Source organism: Triticum urartu, chromosome 2 (genome assembly GCF_003073215.2).
Source record: "Triticum urartu cultivar G1812 chromosome 2, Tu2.1, whole genome shotgun sequence".
Lineage (NCBI taxonomy): Eukaryota > Viridiplantae > Streptophyta > Magnoliopsida > Poales > Poaceae > Triticum > Triticum urartu.
In genome coordinates, this window is record NC_053023.1 from 28,369,569 (window position 1) to 28,396,495 (window position 26,927).

At 39.1% G+C, this 26,927-nt stretch overlaps 3 protein-coding genes across 3 annotated transcripts; all 3 read left to right on the forward strand.

Moving 5' to 3' along the window:
* Positions 1–5,906: 5,906 nt before the first annotated feature.
* LOC125540807 (2-oxoglutarate-dependent dioxygenase 11-like) lies at positions 5,907–8,841 on the forward strand. The gene is made up of 4 exons (XM_048704361.1): positions 5,907–6,246; positions 7,140–7,387; positions 7,983–8,304; positions 8,515–8,841. Exons 1-4 carry the CDS (start codon positions 5,956–5,958, stop codon positions 8,758–8,760), a joined length of 1,107 nt encoding a protein of 368 aa, XP_048560318.1. The 5' UTR covers positions 5,907–5,955; the 3' UTR covers positions 8,761–8,841.
* A 10,006-nt stretch (positions 8,842–18,847) lies between these two features.
* Positions 18,848–21,221, forward strand: LOC125534849 (2-oxoglutarate-dependent dioxygenase 11-like). The gene is made up of 4 exons (XM_048697923.1): positions 18,848–19,182; positions 19,572–19,819; positions 20,442–20,763; positions 20,976–21,221. Exons 1-4 carry the CDS (start codon positions 18,892–18,894, stop codon positions 21,219–21,221), a joined length of 1,107 nt encoding a protein of 368 aa, XP_048553880.1. The 5' UTR covers positions 18,848–18,891.
* A 3,627-nt stretch (positions 21,222–24,848) lies between these two features.
* Positions 24,849–26,195, forward strand: LOC125534850 (2-oxoglutarate-dependent dioxygenase 11-like). Its single transcript, XM_048697924.1, has 2 exons — positions 24,849–25,192; positions 25,944–26,195. The coding sequence occupies exons 1-2, from the start codon at positions 24,902–24,904 to the stop codon at positions 26,193–26,195; spliced, it is 543 nt and encodes a 180-aa protein (XP_048553881.1). The 5' UTR covers positions 24,849–24,901.
* The last annotated feature ends 732 nt before the right edge of the window (positions 26,196–26,927 follow it).

A 26,927-nucleotide genomic window follows, 5' to 3' on the forward strand; every position in this document is an offset into this window, starting at 1 on the left:
GTCATGAGAGAATTCATTTTTTTTGTAACAAGTACTCCCTCTGTCCCATAATATAAGGACGTTTTTGACACTAGTTTTTTTGCGGGGCTAAAAAGTTAACATTCCAATTATCTTGAAACTGATTGTGCATTTGTGTCTTCTTTCCTTGCAAAAGAAAGTTTGACAGATCGACGCTCGTTGACCTCAAGAAGGAAGTGTTTGGCATCATCAAGTGTCTGAACAACTTCAAGTTGTCTACAATTAATAGGAAGGCCAATGTAGCGACGCATGAGATTGCTTTTTTTTTGGTGAGGGGATTGCTAAGTTCACTTTTGATAGTAGATCGGACGGTCTTCTTTTTAATAGTTGTGTGTGACACTTGCTGTTATGAACGGTTGTAATAACATTTTATTTAAGCACTCTATGGAGAGGTGTTTAAAAAAACCATAGAGTTATAATTGAGAGGCAAAAGATCCTAAAAAAAACAGTTTTGTGACGGGTCGAAATAGCAATACATACTTGTGTTAGCAAGTACCCGTAAAAAGAAGTTGTGTTAGCAAGAGAGAACAAAAAAGAATGAAGCTTTACCTTGGATGGTCGCAGGTGTGAAAAATTTGGGGACAACTATGCCCAGAGAGTAACAACTTGTAATTTGGGACTATGTAACAAACTTTGTTTTCTCTTAATTAATGAATGAGGCGAAAAAATTTGACCTGTATGAAGAAAAAGGAAGAAAAAACACTCACACACTTTCACCCAAGCCAACCCCACGAAACAGCTACATGTCTTGAGGTCGGATGGCTGGATACACAGTGAGACTTTTTTTTTTCCGGAAAAACTTTCAATCTATTCATCTTTAATCATAGTAGTACAATGGACACTAGAAATAATAAAAATTACATCCAGAACCGTAGACCACCTAGCGACGACTACAAGCACTGAAGCGAGCCGAAGGCGCGCCGCTGTCATCGCCCCTCCCTCGCCAGAGCCGGGCAAACATTGTTGTAGTAGACAGTCGGGAAGTCGTCGTGCTAAGGCCCCATGAAACCAACGCACCAGAACAGCAACCGCCGCAGATGAAGAATGTAGATCAAAAGGATCCAACCTGAAGACACACGAACGAAGACGAACAACGAACAGATCCGAGCAAATCCACCAAAGACAGATCCGCCGGAGACACACCTCCACACGCCCACCGATGATGCTACACACATCACCGGAACGGGGACTAGACGGGGAGACCTTTATTCCATCTTCAGGGAGCCGCCGCCGTCTTGCCGTCCTGAGCAGGACACAAACCCTAACAAAGCTTGAAAAAAGATATGAAAGCGGAGCGCTCCCATCGGCAAGGGCCGAGATCCACTCCGCCTCCATGGCCCTAAGGCCACCGGAGACGGGATGGACCGGTGCCGGCGCCGATGGGAGGCAAAGAACCCTAGTTTTGGGGAGGCGGCGACTGGCTACGTTGGAGGCGGCGACTTCTTTTTGAGCGAACACAATACTTTTATTTGATGCTTGCTCTGTTAATTATTTTTTAGTCAATCTCGTGAAGCTTTATTTAACCCGTCACAATGTTTATAGGAATGAACAAAAGATCATCGGGGAAACATGGCAGCCCACCCGTAACCGTAAAGTATGCTTCACTTTGCGAGTCTCCTAACTCGTGGAAATTTTTACAGATAATAAAAGAACTACTATAGTCTATGGTTTCATCTTTCATGTATGATAGCTCTTTAGCTGCCCAAACTCCGTTGCTTGATGTCGGCTCGCTCCGTCAAATTATCAACGTGATGCCTAGAGAGACTGTACATGGACCGACCGGCCCATGGCTCAGTCCACTAAAGTCCATGCCTTTTTTATTTTTATAATTTTTTTTCTTAATAGGTTAAAAGTATTGTCAAAAGGAAGTTTCAAGAAAGAGAGAACTGTACATTACGCACATGAAAAAAAAGAATTGTACATTACAAAAATGTATATTCATGTACTAGATGAGAAAAAGATATTTAGGTGAAACAAAATGTTCACTGTGTATTTGAAAAATAATTGTGTATACAAAAACATATTGTTTTATAAAAAAGTTTATATATTTCATTAGAAAATATCTTCACATGTGTATGAATGTATATTCATATAGTATAAAAAGAATGTCCCAGTCTAAAATTAAGTAAAAACAAAAACTTAATTCAAGGAAAAGTAAAAAGATCGAAAGGAAGCTAAAAAATAATAATTTAAGAGAAATACAACACAATAAGCAAACAAGAAAAAAGGGAAAGAAAATGGATGAAAATTTGAACTGGACGGATCGAAGTTGTGTGTGGGGATGTGAGTTACAAGGATAGTTTAATGCCACATGGTCAAATAGGGATTACCGAATTCACGCATCGATACGAATTTTCCATTCTTCGCTTATATGAAGAATAGTAGTTTTTTGTGGTAAAAATGGCACACCACGACATCGTTTGAGCCTTGCCCCAATTATCTTTACTTTGCCTCACACTGGGCTATTTTTCTTCCAATTTTCATGCAATTTAGTATCATACATTTTTCTCTACCGGTTTTCTAACATGTCAGTTGTTTTTCTTTTGACTTTACTTTTTTTCCAATTGATCTCTTTGACACTTTTATGGTTTTGTCGTTTATCCTCCCTTTCTTTTTCTTCAGGTTTTGTGTCTAGCTTTTTATTCCTTTTTATTATTTTTCCATTTTATATTTTATTTGTGATTTTCTAAACTTTATTCATGAGATATTTTAAAAATATCTTGATTGCCTTTTAAATTCTGTAAAAATAAATAAATTAGCAAACATATTCTTTTGCAACAACACATGTCCTATTCCGACAAAAAAAAGACAATCATTTTCTAAATTTGTCAACAAAACTTGTTAGCTGATTTTTTTTCCCTCAGGCTATTCGTTTTCGTAGTCAGGAGTCAACGATCGCATTTTGTTTTCTTTATGTACGATTGGAAGCAGCAAGCAAATAAGCGAGTGTGATTTCCCATGTATGCATCGGCAGAAGACAAAGAAAAAGCGTGGTGCTATGTCTCGCTTAATGCGAGATAGAAGCGCGACTCACCTATAGAGCTCGTTCTGATGGGTCAGCTCAATAGCATTGGTTCGGGTAGGGTCGCAGTGGTTTTATAAACATTTCCCTCGATTTTGGGAATGTTCGACTGTTTTTTCTTCAGGGTTTTATCTACTTTTTCGTTGGTTTTATTTTATTATATCTATTCCATTTCATTTTTTCTTTTCCCTTTTCTTTTTTTGGATTTTTTATTTTTCTATTTCAATACATACCTATTTTTTGAATACACGCTGAACATTTTTTTATATACAGGTTGAACATTTTTTAGATATATGTTTAACATTTTTATTACATGTTAACACTTATCTGAATGCGTGTTTAGATTTTTCAAATGCACATAGATCATTTCTTAAAATACACGGTGAACATTTTATACACACGTTGATTTATTTTCAAAAATGCAGAAATGTTTTTCTGAAATGTGCGGATATTTGTTTGTGTTATGAATATTTTGAATGTCATCAAAATTTATTTATATCACATGAACATGTTCGGAAAATTACACAAAGTATTTTTAGAATTGCATGAAAATTTATAGTGAGGTATTAAAGTATTTGTTTAAAATCACATAAACCTTATGTCATGACAAACTTAAAGGTATGGATATTTTCACGAATAATGCGAACTTTTTTATTTTACTGAATTTTTTATAAATGTCATAAAAATATTTGTAGAAGGTCACAAACATGTTTTTGTAGTGCACAATTTTTTTTTTGAAAACTGCTGAACAATATTTACATTATGAACACTTTTTAATTGGAGGCGCATATTTTTTAAACTTAGTAGTTTTTTTCAGACTATTCATATCGCATTGGAAAATGTTCATGAAATGTACAAAATACTTATGTATACACAATAGTATCTTTTATGTATACATAATTCTAAGCCATGTAAATAATTGTTTATACAAAGTAAAAAAAATGTTTGCATGGTTTAGAAAAAGGGATTTTTATAAGTTTTGCCACTAGTTTTGTCACACTAGTCAATTTTGCCACTAGAAGGTTAAACTACTCAAGAATGCCATTCTTCCGTTAAGCGTATGCGCTTAAAGGCCACTCATCACCGTTAGCATTCGGTCAAAATGCCATTGACCCGGTTGAGTGATCGAAATATGCTTGTACCCCACTTGTTAGCGCTCCCTTATAACCCGTGGGCTCTAGTTGTCAGCACCCAGAGAACTAAATTAGAAAAAAAAATAACAACACACAGGGATTCGATCACCCGCGTGCAAAGCTATTTTTCCTTCTAATTTTATTTTATGTGTGCTGAAAACTAGCACTCATAGGTTACAATGAGCTATAGAGAGGATGCTGACAAGTGGGGTCCAGGGATATTTTGGTCACTTCACCTCAGTCAATGGCTTTTGACTGGACAGTAACATTGCAGAGGGTCATTTTTAACACAACTAAATAAAATGGTGACATCTTTGAGTAGTTAAAATTTCCAGTGGCACAACTGAGTAATATGACAAAACTAATGACAAAATTGGTACCCCCCCCCCCCCCCCCCCCCCCGCCAATTTGTTTTGGACTATTCATAAATTTTCGTCACATTTAAAAATTATTTATACACTGTAAATGTTTTACACCATTAAAAAAACAATTCATGACATTTATAAAAAAATTGATGTGTTTCAAAACAATGTTTGTGACATTTATAAAAAGTTTTTACAATATAGAAAAATGTTCATGAAATTTTAAAAAAATATTCCATACCATTCAAAAATATATTCAATGTTTATTTAAAAGGTAAAATATTCATTCTATGGGAATGTTCCAAACATGTTTCTGAAAAACATTCAATGTGTATTTAAAACTATATTATGCGTGTATGCATAACAACATGTATTGAAAAGTTGACATGCATTTTTAAATTAACATAAATATAAGAAACCAAAGAAAACAGGTAAAGACCATAGAGAGGAGAGAAGAGAAATGAAAAAAGGATAAAATAAAAATAGAGAACCCTTGCAGAAAAAACAAAACTGAAAAAATAAAAAAAATAAAAGAATAGAATAAAACCAGTGCGCGCACCAAACAAAAAAAAACAGTGCGCAAAAGAAGAACGATATTTTCCGGTGCACGTAAAAAAACCACAAGCTAGGCTGGCCTATTAGTGGGATAGCTGAAGGCGAGACATACTCCCGTCTCGCAAATGGGCCAAATATAGTCTGGCGGCGAGTCGCATTGGTACAGAAAATCAGCACTCGTAAAAAAAAAGTGCTGAGAGGACTGATTCTCAAAATAAAAAAAATGATGCCGAGAAGTCCAATCTGTTAACCGTGATTGAATTGCATGAACCCACTCCACAGGGGTTGCATCGCAAAAATGCTACATCAACGGATGATTACGGAGAAAATAGTACGGACCTATCCCATAATACTAACCCTCCGCCCCCTGATTTTCAGGAGTGGGCCAACTAAAAACTGCTACGTATTCCCAGCCCCATAAAATCCCGTAACCAGTCCGTTGATGTAGCATTGCTCGTTGCATCGGCATGGGCACGCCCCTGCTTGTGCGCGTATGCTCCGAATGCGTTCGTCTGAAACACTATAAACTAGGCCGGTTTACAGTTGGAGGGGACACTGATGATGTCATGCATGTGGGGTGCAAAAGTATTCTATCCCCGCAAAATTCGGCCGTTAGCCGCCGGCCATGCTTCAGCATGGATCGGTGCGTCCAACTGCATGGATCAGAGGACCTCGGAAGAGCCGATCGAGGAATCATTCAGCTTGATCCAGGAAAAACTTTTAGTCAGCAAGTTGCGAGAACTAACAATCTTATAGTACTATAAATAGCCTGGACGGCTCAATGCCTGGTCAGATAAGCAGGCAGAGTAACTGGAGTAGAGTGTGCAGTGTAGACGTGTGGCAGAGAAGTAACTTGCTAGTGATCATGGAGGTGGAGACGAGGAGTGGTGGCAGCAGCGCCAGCGAGGGCAGATGGTCGCAGTCTGGAACGTCGCTCCCTGTCAGGAACGTCCAGGCTCTGGCGGGGTCGGCCGCCGAGCTGACGGCCGACACCATCCAACGGTACATCCAGCCGGGCGTCGACGGGGACACGGTTCTCGCCGAGCACTCCGATGAGGTTCCGGTGATCGACCTCGCCAAGCTCCTGGACGCCGAGTCCGTGGAAGCCGAGGCCGCCAAGCTCAGATTTGCCTGTGAGGACTGGGGCTTCTTCCAGGTGCGGTCTCGTATTCGACGACAAAGGGTTTCCCCTACTTTATATATATTGTAAAGCAACCTCTCGGATTAACCAAGCAGTCTAAATTTTTTAGTATGTCTTCTTTTTTGGAGAAAATATTATAGCTGCTAATGGTTTCGTTGTGTCATCAAGGAAAGTTACATAAGTATAAATAGTAAATAATTTAAGAAAAATAAAATAAGTTGGTCCAAAATGAAAGAAGGTAGAAAATATAAAACAAGGAATTAGACAATGTTAAAGTGTTTCAGAATTTTTAGAAGGTAAAGTCACATCAATATCCCCCAAAATGGGAATCAACATAACTCACAAATAATGCAGTAACAGTACTGAACAACTAAAATATGGTGATAGCTATGACTGTTCATAAATTACCAGGAGAGTAATTTATTGAATTACTAGGAGATCTCGCACAAAAAGTTACAAGGAGAGATTTATTGAATTCTTCGGGTGTTTTATTTATTTCCATCTTTAGAATTTTCAATATTACAATTTTCTATTATTATCAATAACTTATAATATTTAGATTTTTAATTATATTACTTACCATATTTTAGATATTCTATTGTCTTTATTTTTATAATTTTCGGACTTCCTTCCCTTTAGTTTTTCTATATTTTTTATTTTTATTATCTTAAGTTTTTTTTTGTTTCTCTGTTATGCTTATGGAGCTGTCACATGCATGAAATCGCCATCATTTTAGTGGTCACACAACTTTGATTGTGTTTGACAGTTTGTGGATTTATTAAACTTTTCTAATTTGAACAGTGTACTTAATTTTCTAGAGATTTATTTCTAGATGCAACCATTCCATTGCTAAAAACAGAATTCCATATGTACAGCAAGACTACTTATCTAACCTCTACAATCTATAGGTTGTAAATCATGGAATACCAGTTGAGGTCATCACGGGTATGAAGCACGACATTCAGAAGTTCTTTCAACTCCCCCTTGAAGTTAAGAATACATATGCGCAACGAGTAGGAGACCTTCAAGGTTATGGTCAATCATTTGTTCTCTCGGATGATCAAAAGCTAGACTGGTCAGACATGTTTGGCCTTTTTTCACAGCCACCTCAGGCCCGTGACATGAGTTACTGGCCAAACCAGCCTCCTAATTTCAGGTTAGATTTGTGTGTTTGAAACATCTTATTTCTATATCGCATTAAAACTATTTCCTTCTGATCAAAGCATTAAATTAAGAAAATTATTTAAATATGGCCGTCACGAGAGTTGAATCAAAGTTGGATTCTTAAAGATTCTAGTTAGTCACACGTAATCATTTGGTTAAGAAAGAACATGCCACGTTTTAAATGAAGCGGACATGGTGCTTTCATTGCCATAATTTGCATGTTTGTGAGTGGGACATTCAGTTGAATTCAATAATTTCTTGATCAAACATATATGTTGAGCAATTTACTGAAATATGACATCAAACTTTTCTACAAAATAAAATGAACTACTTTTACAGGGTAATATTTTGTATAAATATCTATCAATTGATTTGTAAGTGTTCATTGTGCGCCCAACAAAGTACAAGTATGCCAATGGCTAAACAAACAATATAATGTGCTTTGAACGTTCTATTTATACTTTACACTAGCAAATGATATCCCCTAAAAAAATGAATGCCAAGTGTGGTCACTAAAAGTTCGTAAGAATTTTAATTTGTACCAATATCTAACAGTAACAAATACATTATTCTTGTTTTAATCCCAGGAATTCTATCGAAGAGTACTCTTCCGAGTTGATGAAATTCACTCATTCTCTTGCCACCTTTATTGCCAAAACAATAGATGTTGATCCCGAATTAATGGAAGACAAGCATGTGGGCCAATTTCTGAGAATGAACTACTACCCTCCATGCACAACCACTCCCGAAAAGGTTTTAGGCTTCTCACCGCATTCTGATGGATCTTTTCTCACTATCCTGCTAGAAGTGAATTCAGTTCAAGGCCTACAAATTAGAAGGCATTGTGCATGGATCCCAGTAAAACCACGGGGTGATGCATTATTGGTAAATGTGGGTGACTTTCTTGAGGTATGGTGTTAAACCTAATTTTGCATTACAAATGAAACACAAACAATTTTGAGTTGGGAGTGTTTTATTGACCTGAGTGATAATTGAGTAGTGTAGTGGGAGATGTTTCATAAACAGTATGAACATATTACACTAGTTTCAAACAATTTTCACCTTGTATAAGGGAGGAATTTGGTATTTTATTTAACTAAAATTCATCATTGGTTACAGATTATGACAAATGGGAAGTATAAGAGCATTGAGCACAGGGTCACCATAAATGCCAAGAAGGAGCGACTATCTATATCAGCATTTCAAGTTCCAAAGTACGATGGAATAATTTCACCAGTTTTGGGCAGTACCGAGGAGAAGGTGTTATACAAGACAATCAGAGTAGAAGAGTATGCAAGAATTTATTTGTCAAGCAAACGAGATGGAAAGAGAACCCTTGATTATGCTAAGTTATCCCAAATATAAGGCTTATTTTCTTTACTTCATCTACTAGATAATTTATCATCAAATGAATTTTGATGCTTCCTTTACTCTTTTGAGGGAAGTTTCATCCTCAATGTAATAAGAAGATATATTTATCATTGGGAGTAATCAGTGAGATGTTTGTTACTTCCTTTGAATCTCTCAATTCATTTTTCCATAATATATATGTATTCTAAAATTCTTCTACTACTCTGGTTCTGCTAGATGTTGCTGATGATTTTTGTTTTCAAGATGCGTTCATGATTATTTGCTTGCAAGTGAATCCCTTGACATGAGAGGCGCAACCACATGTAAGCCTGCTAGTACTTCTAAACCTGTGTAGGCTAACTATTTGTTGGCATGACATTTGAAAGATAACAGAAATAGTGTGAATTCAAACTTCAATCATTGTCATAAAAGAGGATTTCTCCTACTGTTATATACCCCGAATAGGTGTTTGCATTCGTTGTGCTTGCCACCTCTATTTTCCCCGTGCTAGAGTCATAACTCACAACTTTCATGACCGAGTCACTTCATAAGTTACCTTTGTTTTCTCCCATTTCAAAGATAAGTTGGCTATTCCTTTTCTTGGTGGATTTTTTAACGTAGCAACGTGTGAAATTTGATATTTTGGGTATAAAAATGGCTGCATCGTCTAGATATACATGTATTTCAACCGATGAACATGATAATATGTTTTGGAATATACTTTACACATAACAAAAACATGTATATTTTGGGTATCGTAGCAACATGGGAAGTCAAAGTTGACAGACAACCCACACATCATTGATTATGGGAGTTTCTCAACTCATTTCAATCTCAATTATTATTACGCCTCACCTGTTTTTTTAGAAAGTTTGATCTTTAAATGAAATTATAAAACTTTCAGCAATTTGGTATAGGTTTGTGAATATCTTGGGAATCATTTTGCCTAGCCATCCGAAAGTTTGGGCTGTTTTTGCAACTTTCTGCCAATTTTGGATAGAGTTTGCACTTTGCAGTAACCAATATTTCAACCATTCCCATCTCAACCACCATGTTGCTCCCTGGAGTAACTTCGGTGACGCCCAAACCAACCAAATGTTGCCACTTCTTTCCCATCATCCTTGCTCCTGGAGAGAACTTGTGTGGTTTCTCTAGATGGTTGCGGCAATGCTTCTCCTCATCCCGATCTTGAGTGAGTGTGTGGCACACTCGTGCTTGTCAGTTAGGCGCTCCAAAGACTGGCTGGTCCGACAACCTTCTGACGATGGGAAGTGGTACCCTTGTGCTTCATCAAAGAGATCTAGGGTGAATAGCTTGTGGTGGAGGCTACAACCTGTCGCGCATGGTGAGGTAGATGGGGGAGACGAGTGGCTACACCTAGGGGTTTGGCCACTTTCCTCGGACATTAGGAGTTGGCTACTATTATAGACGTGACCCGCTTCTTATCCTCCATCCTCTTCTCCTAACCTATCACCTACACATTTCAAATTTGAGTTGTGCTTGTCCGGAGCTAGTCGGGTTTAGACCTGGCTAGACTTCATGACAATATGGAGCCTAGGGTTGGGCTCATAGTTCTGGACTTGCATTGGTACAGAAATGCAACACCCGTGAAAAAAAAGCTGAAAGGGCATATTCTCAAAAGGAAAATAAATGATGCCGAGAATTTCAATCTGTTAGCCATGGTTGAATTGCATGAACCCACTCTGAAAACCATAGGGGTTGATTTGGCATGGGCACGCCCGCGGAGAAAAGCTCACCTCCCACCGTGCATGCATGCGCGTTGGTTTTGCTTGGAGATCCGATGCCATGCATTTATACTGCTCACAGTAGGTAGATCTTTCTCTCACCACATGCAAGCGCACTGTTCCACCTATGCTCCACCATCCCATGCTTTTTCATTTTATTTCCGAGTTTGAATCTATTTTATATTTTGAACCAAAAGTATAATTTATGACCCATTTTCATATTTGTGTTTTTGACGATGGGACCTTTGAAATGAGACCGCTTTATATTTCAATAAATTTTAAAATTTAAATTATGAAACGTGGTGAAACACTATAAAAGTACACATAACTATGCTATGTTTTGTTAGAAATTAGATAAGTTCAAAGTTTTGTTCCAATAAAATCTATTAATATTTACAAACTTTTAGATTACTAAGAATCAGTTTGATACTCATTGGCACACAATGCAACATTATGAAATGCAACCGAACAAGGGTAACCATAGTGAAATAATAAGATTCTTTTTTGCGAAACAGAATGAAACATTATTAATTCTTTCACATGGAATTAATATATTTGTATGGAACAAGTTTGAACCATGGTGATTTAGTTGTCAAAATATTAACTTCTGAAAATATATTCAATATCGGTCTTGTTTTAAAGACCTTGTCAGAAAAAATACAAATGTGCAAACAGAATGTAAATCAAACTTTTATTTTAACATGCATTAGGCATCTATTATTTGAATGAAACTTAGTCAGTAGAGAATATCATGTAAATGTATGTTAGGAGAGAGAGAAAACACTATAGCAGCGGCCCCACACAACAATAAAAGAGGGGTCCAAGTCTCAGTCGACCAAACAGATCGTTACATTTGTTTGCTGCTTTCGTGTGAACAGCCTGCGTACGAAGTTTGGGATTGGGCTGCTGGGCTGCTCTCTTCGTTTTTTCTGTCGGGTCTGGGGTTTGCGTGGGGGCTGGCCAGGGGTTGTGGCCTTTTTTTTGTTGGCTGCCATTTTTTATTTTTTATTTCACTCTTTTGTCTATGTTTGTTTTTTCCTTTTTTTGTATCATTAACTTTTTAGTTATTTTCCTTTTTCTGATAATTTATTTTTATTTTTATTTTTCCTCTATATTTTGTTAATCTTTGTATACATCATGTTGCATTGCCTTTTGTGTATATGACTTAAGTTGTGAATATCCGTGCACAACCAGCAATAGCACTTGTTGCAACCCCATCTACAATTACAAGGAGTACAACACGACTGCAATTGGACGGGATGTAGGCCACTTGCATGTCATCACTGGAATTGCAACTACACGTGTCGCAACCTATCTACACTGCAAGGGGTACAACACGACAACAACTTGAAGGGGAGGGATGGTTGGCCAGTTGCATGTCCATTACTAGAGTTGCAATTGCATGTGTCGCAACCCGGCTGCAACTGCAAGGGGTACAACCACTAGTAGAAAAAGGGCCATTTGTCCCGGTTCTGGAACTGGGACTAAAGGGTCGTTACTAAAGCCTCCCCCTTTAGTCCCGGTTGGTAACACCAACCGGGACTAAACGTATTTTTACGAATTTTTTTGATTTTTTTAAATTTGATTTTTTTGTTTTTCAAATTTCTGAATTATTTTCCAATTTAATCTCTAAACACCCCTCATCACTGCTCCATTTAACCTCTAATCTCTAATCATCATTCATCATTCCAAATCATCTAACTTCCCGGCCAGTCACCCATCCTCTCACTACTCCAGCCTGAGCACGGTTAACTTCCAGGTTCTATTCCCCCTCGTTTCCAAGTCTGCACTTATTGTTTTCCTGACAATAGTAAGATGTCAATCCTATTAACCCTCAGGAGTTTAGCTTGAGCATGAAGTCACACGTTTCACTGTTTGAGTTTGAAACTATTATTCTAAAAAACAATAATTATTTAGTAACACTAATATTTCTTAAATAAGTAGTTTGACTACAGTTTGACTAGATTTGACCAAAATTCAAAAAATTGGAATAATTATTTAGTAACACTAATATTCTTGAATGATTATGTAGTAACACTAATATTTCTTGAATAAGTAGTTTGACCATAGTTTGACCACAGTTTAACCAGATTTGACCAAAATTCAAAAAAACTGCAATAATTATTTAGTAACACTAACATTCTTGAATAATTATTTAGTAACACTAATACTTCTTGAATAAGTAGTTTGACCAAAGTTTGACCTGATTTAACCAAAATTCAAAAAAAACTGAAATTTGAGCATAACTTTTTTCCTTTTAGATTTTGAGGATTCTAAAAATTTGCAAATAGGCCGTAGGTGGTCAAAATCGGATGCGGATTTTCGTGCTGAACATTTTGATATATTATACGTTTTTTTTCAACATCGTATGCAAAAGTTATAGCCGTTTTACGTTTTCATGACACTTTTTTGCAAAACATGTCCAAATTTAAGTTTTTTAATTTTCCTAACTAGTAGATGTAGTAATATAACTGCACCTCGAAGAATTTTATTTTTTTTAAGTTTTTATCATTTTCTTTAGTTTTTACAAAACTGAAAATGCGATCTAGGGGGGGGGGCAGAGTTTGAAAATGGGATCTTTAGTCCCGGTTTGAGACACGAACAGGGACTAAAGGGCATTGTACCCTTTAGTCCGGTTCGTGTCTGAACCGGGACTAATGGTCTAATCTTTAGTCCCGGTTTGAGATACGAACCGGGACTAAAGGGCATCACATCCTTTAGTCCCGGTTCGTGTCTCAAACCAGGACTAAAGGGCTCATTTGAACTGGGACTAATGCCTTTAGCCGCACGAACCGGAACCAATGCTCACATTAGTCCCGGTTCATGATTGAACCGGGACTAATGGGCTTATCTGGGCCGAACGAAAGCCCTATTTTCTACTAGTGAACATGACTGCAACTGGAAGAAGAGGGATGTCGACTAGTTGCATGTCTATCACTAGAGTTGTCCCACCGCCCACGCCAATCAATGTGCTGCAGCAGGTTGGCCTTCGCCTCGGCATTGGACCTGAGAAGCTCACTAAGGAGAAAGCTTGAGGCTTCTTCTTGCAAGACTTCTTCTGATTCTTCTAGCTCTAATGATAGCTGAATTTTTCAAATGGTGGGGTTTATGGTTAACCCTTGTGAAAACCATCCATCTGCTCTTATATTTTAGGCTTTATCTGAACTTTTATGCTATCACTTGGCTGAACTTGTACTGTCATTATGTGGCAGTCTTTTGTTGTTGCTTTATTATGGTCTGTAATGAATCAGTATGATGTTAGAGATTGGAAAGTACTATGCTGGAATGTGCATGGGCTGAATTCGGATGACAGACAGCGTGCAGTTCGTCAGAAAATCGATGAAAGTGCCTGTTCCATTGCTTGCCTCCAAGAAACAAAATGTGAGATCATTGATCAACGTTTCATTCGCAAGTGTTGTCCACGACGTTTTGATCAATTTATTCATGTGCCGTCGTCTGGAGCTTCGGGTGGGTTGTTGGTAGTATGGAATACTGCTATGTTTGCTGGTAAATTGATTGAGTCCAATAGTTTTGGTATTGTGGTGGAGTTCACTTCTGTTCATAATTCTCAAACCTGGACACTGGTCACAGTCTATGGACCCTGTCAAAACCCAGCTAGGGATAATTTTATTAATTGGTTGCATGATCTAATTATCCCTGATGATGCTAACTGGCTGTTATTGGGTGATTTCAACTTCATGCGCATGATGGACAATAGGAACAAACCAGGTGGTGACATTAATGACATGTTTATTTTTAATGAGGTTATTGGGCACCTGGGCTTAATCGAGCTACCTCTCAAGGGCACAAAGTATACATGGACAAATATGCAAACTGTTCCTTTGCTTGAACAGATTGATTGGTTCTTTACAACTCCCTCATGGACATGTTCTTATCCTAACACTATGGTCTTACCTCTAGCCAGAACTGCTTCAGATCATGTGCCCTGTGTGGTGCAAATCAAAACTTCTATTCCCAAGGCCAAACTTTTTAGATTTGAAAATTACTGGACTAATTTGCCTGGTTTTCTTGATTGTGTCAGTGACTCTTGGAGTAGGCCAGTTCATAAGAGATCTTCTGCTGCTGTTATCTCTGCAAAATTTAAAGCTCTCAGGCAGGCACTCAAACATTGGCACATTAGTCTCTCTAAGGTTAAGGCTCTAATCTCCAACTGCAACAAAGTCATACTTTGTCTGGATGGCCTAGAGGAGTTGAGGCCTTTGTCTGGGCCAGAGGAAACTTTCAGGAAAATTGTTAACTTACATTTGGAGGAAACTCTAAGATTGCAATACATTTACTGGAAGCAGAGGTGTACTATTAGGAGCATTAAAGTGGGAGAGGAAAATACTAAATTTTTCCATGCAATGGCCACTGAGAGATATAGGAATAACTCTATTTCCAGTATAACTTCTGATAATGGGCAAGTGACCTCTGATCATGCATCAATTGCTGGACTATTTTTGCAGGAGTTCAAACAGAGGATGGGATGCACTAATAATACCCAAATGGGTTTTGATATGCCAAATATTATCAAGAAGGTTCAGGGACTTGATGATTTGACCAAGCCTTTTTCTGAGCAGGAAATTGATTGTGTTATTAAAGAGATGCCTCCTGACAGAGCTCCTGGGCCAGATGGTTTCACTGGTCTTTTTCTTAAGAAGTGTTGGCACATAATTAAGGATGATTTTCATCAATTGGTCAGAGAGTTTCCTGAGGGACACCTTGATCTGGAGTGTATCAACAGTTCTCTCATAACCTTGATCCCCAAAAAAGCTTTCACCTGAGGGTTTGAACGACTATAGGCCAATATCTTTGACAAATACCTGCTTGAAATTTCTCACTAAACTTCTGGCAAACAGGCTGCAGAAAGTTATTCTTTCCTGTATTCATAAAAACCAATATGGATTTATTAAATCCAGGTCTATTCAGGATTGTCTAGCTTGGTGTTTTGAGTACATCCACCAGTGTAAAGCTTCAAAAAGACCAATTGTCTTGCTGAAATTGGATTTTACTAAGGCCTTTGACACTATTGAGCATGATGCCATTCTTAGAATTTTAAGATACAAGGGTTTTAATGACAAATGGATTTCTTGGATGCAATCTATTCTGTCATCTGGCTCATCTTCTGTGCTTCTTAATGGTGTACCTGGCAACCATTTTAAATGTAAGAGGGGAGTTATACAAGGAGACCCAATGTCACCTCTACTTTTTGTCCTTGCTGCTGACCTGCTTCAGTCTGTAGTGAATGATATGTGCAGTAAAGGAATTTTGACTCTCCCAATCCCTTCTCACAGCCAGGATTTTCCCATAGTTCAGTATGCTGATGATACACTAATTGTGTTGCCTGCTATTGATCATCAGCTGCTTGCTCTTAAAGACATGCTTGATGTTTTTGCTGCTACAACAGGATTATCTGTGAATTTTGCAAAATCCCTTATGGTGCCTATGAACATGTCAACTGATGAAGCTAACAGGTTGGCCTCAATTCTTGGATGCAGTGTGGGAGTCATGCCTTTTACTTATTTGGGTCTGCCCATGGGGACTACCAGGCCCTCAATTCAAGATCTCATGCCTCTTGTGCATATGATTGAAAGAACATTGTCTGCCACTTCATGCTTTCTGAACCAAGGTAGTAGGTTGCAGTTGCTCTAGTCTGTTTTAACTTCAATGCCCATATATTTCCTGTGCACACTTGTCATCCCACCTGGAATTCTGAAACAAATTGAAAGGATCCAGAGACAATGCCTATGGAGAGGGAACTCTGATACCCCAAGACAATCTCTGGCCGCTTGGGACTTGGTATGCCTACTAAAAAATAAAGGGGGTCTTGGTGTGCTAAACCTCAGGGTGCAGAATGAGGCCTTACTTATGAAGTTCTTGCACAAGTTTTATAATCATCATGACATCCCCTGGGTTGGTCTCATCTGGAATGCCTATTATGGTAGCTCTGTCCCTCATACTACCAGCCTCTGTGGGCCATTTTGGTGGCGTGATGTGTTCAAATTGGCTCATAAATATTGTCAGCTGGCTAATCCATTGTTGGGAGATGGCAGGTCTATTCTCTTTTGGACTGACAGATGGGTGGTTGAGCTTAAGGGTTCTTACCTCAGTGAAAAATTTCCCAGGCTCTTCTCTTTTGTTATTGATGAACAACTTTCAGTGTCTGATGTGCTTTCCCAGGAGTTTCTGTCAAATTTGCATCTGCCCCTCTCTACACAAGCCTTTGCTGAACTTGAATGTCTCCAACAATTAACAAATGCTTATACTTGCTCTGGAAATCATGATACATGGATATGGCCTTTTCATAAAGGCTGCTTCAGACCTAAATCCTTTTATGTGCATGAGCATCAACATATTGTTGTAGATCCAATTTTCCAATGGATTTGGAAATCTTCATGCACCTTGAAAATCAAAATGTTTGGATGGCTTCTGCTGAGGGATCGTTTAAACACCAAAGACGTGTTACAGAGGAGGCATTGGCATGTGGAGGATCATACTTGTGTCCTATGTCCATATCTCATCCATGAAGACTGTGCACATTTGTTCTTCTCTTGTAATTTTAGTGTTAGAGTCTGGAATTACTTGCAGATTCACTGGGATCCCCAGCCTGGGATGACAACCTACAACATGGCTGTAAAGGCTAGGAAGGATTTTGGGCATCTTTTCTTCACTGAAGTGGTCTTTACAGCAGCTTGGAACATTTGGTTCTTGAGGAATGGCAAGGTTTTCAGGAATGAGAGACCTTCTTTCAGAGCCTGGAGGCACAACTTTATCCATGACATAACTCTTCTTTTTCATAGGATAAAATGTAAATACAAGGATAGCCTTCTAACCTGGATCTCTAACCTCCCTTAGTTAGTGTGTTCTACCTTGCTTGGGTTGTAAGTATTTTTGTCTTCTTCTTTTTTTCTTGTATTTGACTTGTAACGGGACTGTGTTACTTTGTTGTTTTCAATAAAGAGCTGTGAGGCTGTTGCCTTGCAGTACATATTCAAAAAAAAAAAGAGTGGCAACTGCATGTGTCGCAACCCTCCTACAGCTGCAAGGGGTACAACATGACTGCAAGTGAAGGGGAGGTGAATGTTAGCTAGTTGCATGTCCATTACTAGAGTTGCAATTGCATGTGTCGCAACCCGACTGGAACTGCAAGGAGTACAACACGATTACAACTGGAGAGGGGGGGGGGGGATGATGGCCAGTTGCAAGTAACTGAGGCGGCAAGGATACTGGCCAGTTGCATGTCCATCACTAGCGTTGCAACTGGTTGTATCGCAAGCCGTCATTAACTGCAAGGGGTGCAACGCGATTGCTATTTGTGCAAGTTCGATTTTCTATTTTTATTTATTTTCATTTTATATCAACAATACAAAATATTTTTGAAAATGTATTAAAAATAGATAAATAAAGGGTAGGAAAATGGACCGGAAGAGAAGGCATTACTCTGCGAAGGAGCAAAGAAAGAAAAAGGGGCTGAATCCTAGAAGATGGTCAGCTCCGCACAACATAGGGATTGTCACGCTTTCGGAGAGAACATAGAATAGTAGAGGATCCAGCATGCAGGACACCGCGATTAGCCCCTGAGCGACCACACTTGTGGGCTTATAGCAAGCAAAAAAAAAAGAAAAAGAAAAGGAACACCGATTCTAGCCTAGCATGGACTGACCACGAACGAGACCAAGGAAAACATACAGCGCCTACACATGCATGTATGACGTCAGCCGAAGTCTCGTCGACTGATGCATAGACAGGCTCATAAAAAAATGTGATGCATGCATGCATGCACGGGAGGTTCGGTGCATGGTAGAAAATCCTCTCTTCACGCCCGCGCGTCCTAGTGTCGTGGGTGTAATCGCCGTATGCTCCAAATGCGTTCGTCTGAAACTCTGAATCGAACCGACCCATAGGTTATTTGCTCGCTCCAACTTCGCCCTCTGCCATTCACTTTGATGTTCCAAGCCGGGGTTATGTACGTCCGTTCCATCTCATTTTGTTTACACTGTAATCCGGGCCGGCGTGCAGACGTGGTCTGTACTGCATTTCTGCTGCCGTTTGAAACACTGTAAACCAGGCCGTTTAGAGTTGGAGGGGACACTGATGTCATGCATGTGGGCTGCAAAAGTATTCTATCCCCGTAAAATTCGGCCGTTAGCCGCCGGCCATGTTTTAGCATTGATCGGTGCGTCCAACTGCATGGATCGGAGAACCTCAGACGAGCCGATCGAGGAATCATTGAGCTCGATCAGATCCAAGAAAAAAGATTACTGCAAGTTGCGAGAACTAACAATCTTATAGTACTATAAATAGCCTGGACGGCTCAATGCCTGGTCAGATAAGCAGGCAGAGTAACTGGAGTAGAGTGTGCAGTGTAGACGTGTGGCAGAGAAGTAACTTGCTAGTGATCATGGAGGTGGAGACGAGGAGTGGTGGCAGCAGCGCCAGCGAGGGCAGATGGTCGCAGTCTGGAACGTCGCTCCCTGTCAGGAACGTCCAGGCTCTGGCGGGGTCGGCCGCCGAGCTGACGGCCGACACCATCCAACGGTACATCCAGCCGGGCGTCGACGGGGACACGGTTCTCGCCGAGCACTCCGATGAGGTTCCGGTGATCGACCTCGCCAAGCTCCTGGACGCCGAGTCCGTGGAAGCCGAGGCCGCCAAGCTCAGATTTGCCTGTGAGGACTGGGGCTTCTTCCAGGTACGGTCTCGTATTAACCAAGCAGTCTAAATAATTTAGTATGTCTTCTTTTTCAAGTGTGGCCTTTTGGATCTCGGCTTCCATGGAGGCTGATTTTCTGAAAAATTCATAATTCAAAATTTGGTTTAAAAAATATCTGAATTTTTTTGTACAAGTAAGCAAGGAGGTGAGGTGTATGTGTGTAAATGTTCAGTATGAAATACGTTGAAATATGTAAAAGTGGTCACACAACTTTGACTGTGTTTGACTGTTTGTGGATTTAAACTTTTCTAATTTCAACAGTATACTTAATTTTGTAGATATTTATTACTAGATCCAGCCATTCCATTGCTAAAAACAGAAGTCCATGTGTGACGCAAGACTACTTGTCTAACCTCTACAATCTATAGGTCGTAAATCATGGAATACCAATTGAGGTCATCGCGGGTATGAAGCACGACATTCAGAAGTTCTTTCAGCTGCCCCTTGAAGTTAAGAATGCATATGCGCAACGAGTAGGAGATCTTCAAGGTTATGGTCAAGCGTTTGTTCTCTCGGATGATCAAAAGCTAGATTGGTCAGACATGTTTGGCCTCTTTTCGCAGCCACCTCAGGCCCGAGATATGAGTTACTGGCCAAACCAGCCTCCTAATTTCAGGTTAGTTTGTTTGTGTTTGAAACATCTTATATTTCTAGATGGATAATAAAGGTAAATTAAAACTATTTCCTTCTAATCAAATCATCAAATTAAGAAAATTATTTAAATATGTCCGACCCGAGAATGGAATCAAAATTGGATTCCTAAAAGTTCCGGTTTGTAACACGTAATCATTTGGTTAACAAAGAACATGCTAAGTCTTTAAATGAACGGGACATGTTGCTTTCATTGCCATAATTTGGCATGTTTGTGAGTGGGACATTTGGTTTAATTCAATAATTTCTTGATCAAACATATATTTGAGCAATTTACTGAAATATGAAAAAGAGAGAAACTAATGACATTAAACTTTTCTGCAAAATAAAATGAACTACTTTTCCAGGGTAATATTTTCGTATAAGTATCTATCAATTGATTTGATAGTGTTCATGGTGTGGCCAACAAAGTACAAGCATGCCAATGGCTAAACAAACAACAAAATGTGGTCTGCTTGTTCTATTTATACTTTACACTAGCAAATGATATCCCCCAAAAATTAATGCCAAGTGAGGTCACTAAAAGTCTGTAACTATTTAAATTTCTACAAATATCTAAAAATAACACATACATTTTTTAATCCCAGGAATTCTATTGAAGACTACTCTTCCGAGTTGATGAAACTCAGTCATTCTCTTGCCACCTTTATTGCCAAAACAATAGGTGTTGATCCTGAATTAATGGAAGACAAGCATGTGGGCCAGTTTCTGAGAATGAACTACTACCCTCCATGCACAACCACACCCGAAAAGGTTTTAGGTTTCTCACCGCATTCTGATGGATCTTTTATAACTATCCTGCTAGAAGTGAATGCAGTTCAAGGCCTACAAATTAGAAGGCATGGTGCATGGATCCCAGTAAAACCACGGGGTGATGCATTGTTGGTAAATGTGGGTGACTTCCTTGAGGTATGGTTTTAAACCTAATTTTGGATTCTAGGAATGAAACACAAACAATTTAGAATTGAGAGTGTTTTATTGACCCGAGAGACAATTGAGTAGTGTAGTGGGAGATGTTTCATAAACAATATGCACATATTACACTAGTTTCAAACTATTTTCGCCTTATATAAGGGAGGAATTTCGTATTTTATTTAATTAAAATTAATCATTGGTTACAGATTATGGCAAATGGGAAGTATAAGAGCATTGAGCATAGGGTCACCATAAATGCCCAGAAGGAGCGACTATCCATATCAGCATTTCAAGTTCCAAAGTACGATGGAATAATTTCACCAGTCTTGGGCAGTACCGAAGAGAAGGTGTTATACAAGACAATGAGAGTAGAAGAGTATGCAAGACTTTATTTGTCAAACAAACCAGATGGAAAGAGAACCCTTGATTATGCTAAGTTATCCCAAATATAAGGCTTATGTACTCTACTTCATTTACTAGATAATCTATCGTCAAATGAATTTTGATGCTTCCTTTACTCTTTCGAGGGAAGTTTGATCCTCAATGTAATAAGCAGATATATTTATAAGCACTGAGACATCTGTTACTTCATTTAAATCTCTCCATTCGTTTTATCATAATATATATGTATTCTAAAATTCTTCTTCTACTACTTCAGTTCTGCTAGATGTCGCCGATGATTTTTCTTTTGAAGATTTGTTCATGATTATTTGCTTGCAAGTGAATCCCTTGAAATGAGAGGCGCAACCATATGTAACTCGACTAGTACTTCTAAACATGTGTAGGCTAACTGTTTGTTGGCATGGTATTTGAAAGATAACAAAATTAGCATGAATTCAAACTTCAATCATTGCCATAAAAGAGGATTTCTTCCACTATTATATACCCTGAATAGGTGATTTGCATTCATTGTGCTTTCCACCTCTGTTGTCCCCATGCTCGAGTCATAACTCACATCTTTCCTTGCTTGAGTCATTACTCACATCTTCATAAGTCACCTCAATTTTTTCTCTCATTTCAGAGATAAGCTGGCTATTTCTTTTCCAGGTGGATATTTTTATCATAGCAACATGGGAACTTTAGGATTTTGGGTATAAAAAATGGCTCCATCGTCTAGATATACATGTATGTTCACCAATGAACATGATAATATGTTTTGGAATATACTTTACACATAATAAAAACATGTATTTTTTGGGTATCGTGGCAACATGGGAAGTGTAAGTTGATAGACGGTCCACACATCATTGATTATTGGAGTTTCCCAACTCATTTCAATCTCAATTATTATTTTGCCTCACCTTTTTGGAAAGTTTGGTTTTTAAATGGAATTATAAATCTTTCAACAATTTAGTATAGGTTTTGAATATCTTGGGAATCGCTTTGCCTAGCCATTTGAAAATGTGGCTGCTTTTTGCAACTTTCAGCCAAATTTGGATAAAAACTTCAAACCAATTAATAACAGAGTTTGCACTAACCGATATTTCAACCATTCCAATCTCAACCCTTGTGCTGCTCCCCTGGGATGACTTGGGTGACGCCCTAAAAAACCCAATGTTACCACTTCTTTCCCATCATCCTTGCTCCTGGAGAGAGCTTTCTTGTGTGGTTTCTGTGGATGGTTGTGGCAAGGCTCTCTCCTCATCCAGATCATGAGTGAGTGTGTGGCACAATCGAACTTGTCGGTTAGGTGTTTCGAAGAACGGCTGGTCCGACAACCGTTTGATGATGGGAAGCGGTACACTTGTGCTTCATCAAACATATCTAGGGTGAATAGCTTGTGGTGGAGGCCACATTGGTCGCACATGATGAGGTATATGGGGGACACGAGTGGCTTCGACTAGGGGTCTGGCCACTTTCCGTTGACATCAGGAGTTGGCTACTATTATAGACGTGACCCACTTCTTATCCTCCCTCCTCTTCTCCTAACCTAGCACATATACATTTCAAATTCGAGTTGTGCTCATCCGGAGCTAGTCGGGTTTATATCTGGCCGGACTTCATGACAATCTGGATCCTAGGGTTGGGCTTGTTAGCCATTATCATACTCCCAAGGCCTTAAAAAGGTCTCTGCTTTCCTCATGCTTGCCAGAACGAGGCAGTTTGGATCCAGGCTGGCATCCCTATTTGGTGGAAAGTTGCAATGCCCCATCCCTATTTGGTAGAAAGTTGCGATGCTTGTGGGTAGGGCTCACAACCCAAGTGAGGGTTGACAACCAAGACTGTGAAGGCGCGTGGGTGCTGCTGATTTGCATTCGGTGGTGGTTGTCCGGTGGTTATCTTAGCAACCAACCATGCCAAGTCTGGGGGTAGATAACTCATGCCGTTGTGGAAGCTAGTCCAACTTCGGTCCATCTAGTTGTGTGACATTCATGGATGCCATCCCCTCTTTGAAGGCATCACCACAGCCGCTCTATGACCTCATTGGTGCTCTCGGTGAAAACACCATATTTTTGGATTAAAGGGTGGTGATGCTCATCCTACCCGCCCTGAGGGCACCGCCTTGGACTTCGGTTCCTTGTTATCCCAAGGGTTGCTAGTTGGCAAATGTGGCTTTGTATGGTTGAGACCAGGCCTGATGAGATAAGGTGTTCTTCTTGGGTGATCGTATCACTCGTCCGCATGACACGTTGTGTTCTTAGTGAACTCCGGGATGCCAAAATTGATGTCTCTTGTCAGCATGAGATATGGTCCTGTTCAGTGACAAAGATTGTCAGCAGGATGGTATGTCCTTGTCGGTTTGGTTGTTCCATTCTTTGCATCAACGACTCAGCCTTCTCAGATGGTGCTACTTCACCCTTGTGTTTTCTTCGGCATGGGTTTCCCTTATTATGCATCCCTAGTTTAGTTGGTTAGGCTTGCTTGAAATAGACTTTTGCCTTGCTTTATAAATAAAGCACCAACCCAAGTCCATACAATAAGTCGTCCAAGTGCGTGTAGACCTTTGTGTAAGCCAGTTGTCATAATCTTGTCGCGTGTGTGTGTAAGCAAGCCGTAGCACATTGAATTTTTTCGTTGTTTTAGGGGCATCATTAATTAATTTACCCGCAAAAGATGAATTGTTAATGTCGGGCCTGAGCTTTCTTTCACATAACATAAAGTTTGCCCTTGAGTGACAAGGATTATGGAGTCCCTATATGACGCATTAAGCGTCAAGTTGTCGGGCTCCAGCACAGATGAGTGTCTGAACTAGGCCAACCCATTTTAGCGCGCACTATAGAGATCACTTTAGCTGCCCGGTTGCCTGTAGTGGTTGGAACACCATAGCAACCTGACACTATAGCAAACATCTTTTACAATTTGACAACAATTTTTTAAAACACCAACATTTGTTGAAAATTCAAACATTTTCTAAAGAAAATTTTGTGAACAAATTTGAAATTTTTGAACAACTTTTGGAAAAGCAAACAATTTTGAAATTTCTATAATTTCTTCAAAAGACAATTTTGAAAACTTTGAACAATTTTCGAAATTTAAAACAGTTTTTAAGAAATACAGACATTTTTTAAAATTCCAAACATTTTTTTAAAAAAAGGAACTATTTTTTAATTGCAACCAAATTTTAATTTTTTGTTTGAAACATTAAAAAATGGTTTTCTAAAAGAAACAGAAAAACTAAAAAGGAAGAACCCAAAAACAGCAGATAAAAAGAAAACTAGTTCAAGAACCTTCTAGACGATTCCCCAAACCAGGTCCTGTAGTATGTTAGCCATTCTATATAATGGGCCGTCCCATTTTACATCGGTCGCTGCATTCTCTGTGTGAAACGTGGACATTTTGACGCAAAAGGCGTCAAATAGGATTCTCCGGGATGAGATTATGACTGCTTGTACAAAGGCCCGTTTTAACCACGCCACAGCGGATCTGCAAGTGTATCAGTGCAAAACTATTCCAAGCCTGGAAAATTCGGCCATTAGCCGCCGGGGCATTCTTTTTAGCATCGATCGGTGCGTCCAAACACATGGATCAGAGAGCCCTCCGGACGAGCCGATCGAGGAATAATCATTCGCATCTTCTATAACTTCTTCCATAGCCTGATCGGTGGCTGGATCCCTCTCTACAAATAAGCAAGCAAAAGTAAGTTAACTAGCGAGAGCACCAAGACGTACGCAGTGGAGAACTAGCTATACTGATGGAGGTAGAGTCAGCGAGAGCGAGTGACAGCGTCAGCGAGAGCAGGTGGTCGAAGCTGGCTGTGACGCTTCCCGTCAGGAACGTCCAGGCTCTGGCGGCGTCCACCGGCGACATGACGGCCGAGGTGATTGAGCGGTACATACAGCCGGACATCGACGCGTTCGCTGTTCTCGATGAGCACTCCGACGAGGTTCCGGTGATCGACGTCAGCAAGCTTTCGAGCCCCGAGTCCGTCGAGGCAGAGGCCGCTAAGCTCAAGTTTGCCTGTGCGGAGTGGGGATTTTTTCAGGTGCGTCACTCAAGTAATGAACTTAACCAGCTTAATTTATATGTCCTCACTTGTATCATACATGAAAAAAACAGTTTTGCTAAAGCACATCTAGATGTGCCCTAAGTATTGCATATCTAAGTCCTATGCCATTGAGTCCATGTGAAGATTCGTGCAAGCATTTTTATTAGTCTTTTTTTTTCTTTTTCTTTCTAGTTTGATTGAGTCACTTAGATGTGCAATAACTAAAGCACATCTAGATGTGCCCCAGACAAACCCGAAAAAATGTTCTTCTTTCTAAAATTTCTGGTGACATTTCTAGAAATATTTCTATTTTTTAATGTCTGCTTATTTATTTTATTTTCTGATTACTCAAATTTATTCACACTTCCCAATATTATGACTTTCTTGCCTTGAATGTTTTTTCTAGAAATTTATTCACACTTCCCAATATATATATTCACACTTCCCAATACTCAAATTTATTCACACTTCCCAATATATATATATACTCGAATGCCACATGGGGGAAATCATCATGGCTTTATTTGTTATACTGCTTTGATTGTGACCAGGGTACAAATTAGTCATGTTTCAAAAGTTTAAGGTCCGATATGTTTGGTATTAGAGTTCAAGGACACAATCTGGAACCAGTCTAGAGATACAAAATGTATACTTTTCTCTAAACATTAATGACTAGACTCAATCATTCCATCCTTCAAAAACTATGTTTGATAAAGCATGATTGTTTGTCCAACTTTGAGTTTTGCAGGTTGTAAATCATGGAATACCAGATGAGGTCATCATGGGTATGAAGCATGACATTCAGAAGTTTTTTCAACTCCCCCCCGATGTTAAGAATGCATATGCTCAGCGGCAAGGGGATCTTCAAGGTTATGGTCAAGCGTTTGTTGTCTCTGATGATCAAAAGCTAGAATGGGCTGACATGTTTGCGCTCTTCGCCCAACCACCCGAAGCCCGTGATATGAGTTACTGGCCATGTGAACCCCATACTTTCAGGTGAGACTTTAATTTTTATGTTTGAGATAAGGAAAATAAAAATGCCTTCCTTCTTTTCAAAGAATCAAGCTTAGCAGCTTACTTAATTTGGCCCAACACCCGAGTTCAATGGTGATTAGATTTCTAGAATTTACACGATTGACTTAGTTAACGTTTTTTTTATAAAATGGACAAGCATGTCAATTTTGAGGTAAGAGCATGTTTTTCACTGCTACAGTGTGCCATTCTTGTGAGTGTGACCTTTGAAACATGATTTTGACATTCTATGCAATTTTGAGATAAAAGCATGTTTTTCAGTGCTACCATCTGTTACGTGTTCATTTCGTGTAAAGCATTTATTAGCCTCATAACATAAACACATAGGCCAAAGAGGAGGAGTACCAAAAATTTATGTTGGCCTTATTCTTTTGTTATTTTTTATTGTTATGCATCTCGTCAATTCAACAGCAACGACACAGATTGAGATGTTCGCTTCTTTGACCCCGAGTGCCCTTTTACAGTTCATATATACAACACTTTATACTCCTAACTATGCTAAGGACTCAAAGTAAAGTAGTAGTAAACTTCTAAGAATTTTCTTTATATTTGAACATTGGTATAGAAATGACACCAACCCCACCAAATTAAATTAGACATTGCCACAACAACCTACAAATAATTTGTTGCCTTTATCATTGATGTCCTATACCTAGCCCTGATTTTATTTGTTGAAACCAAAAAATGGTATTTATGAAAC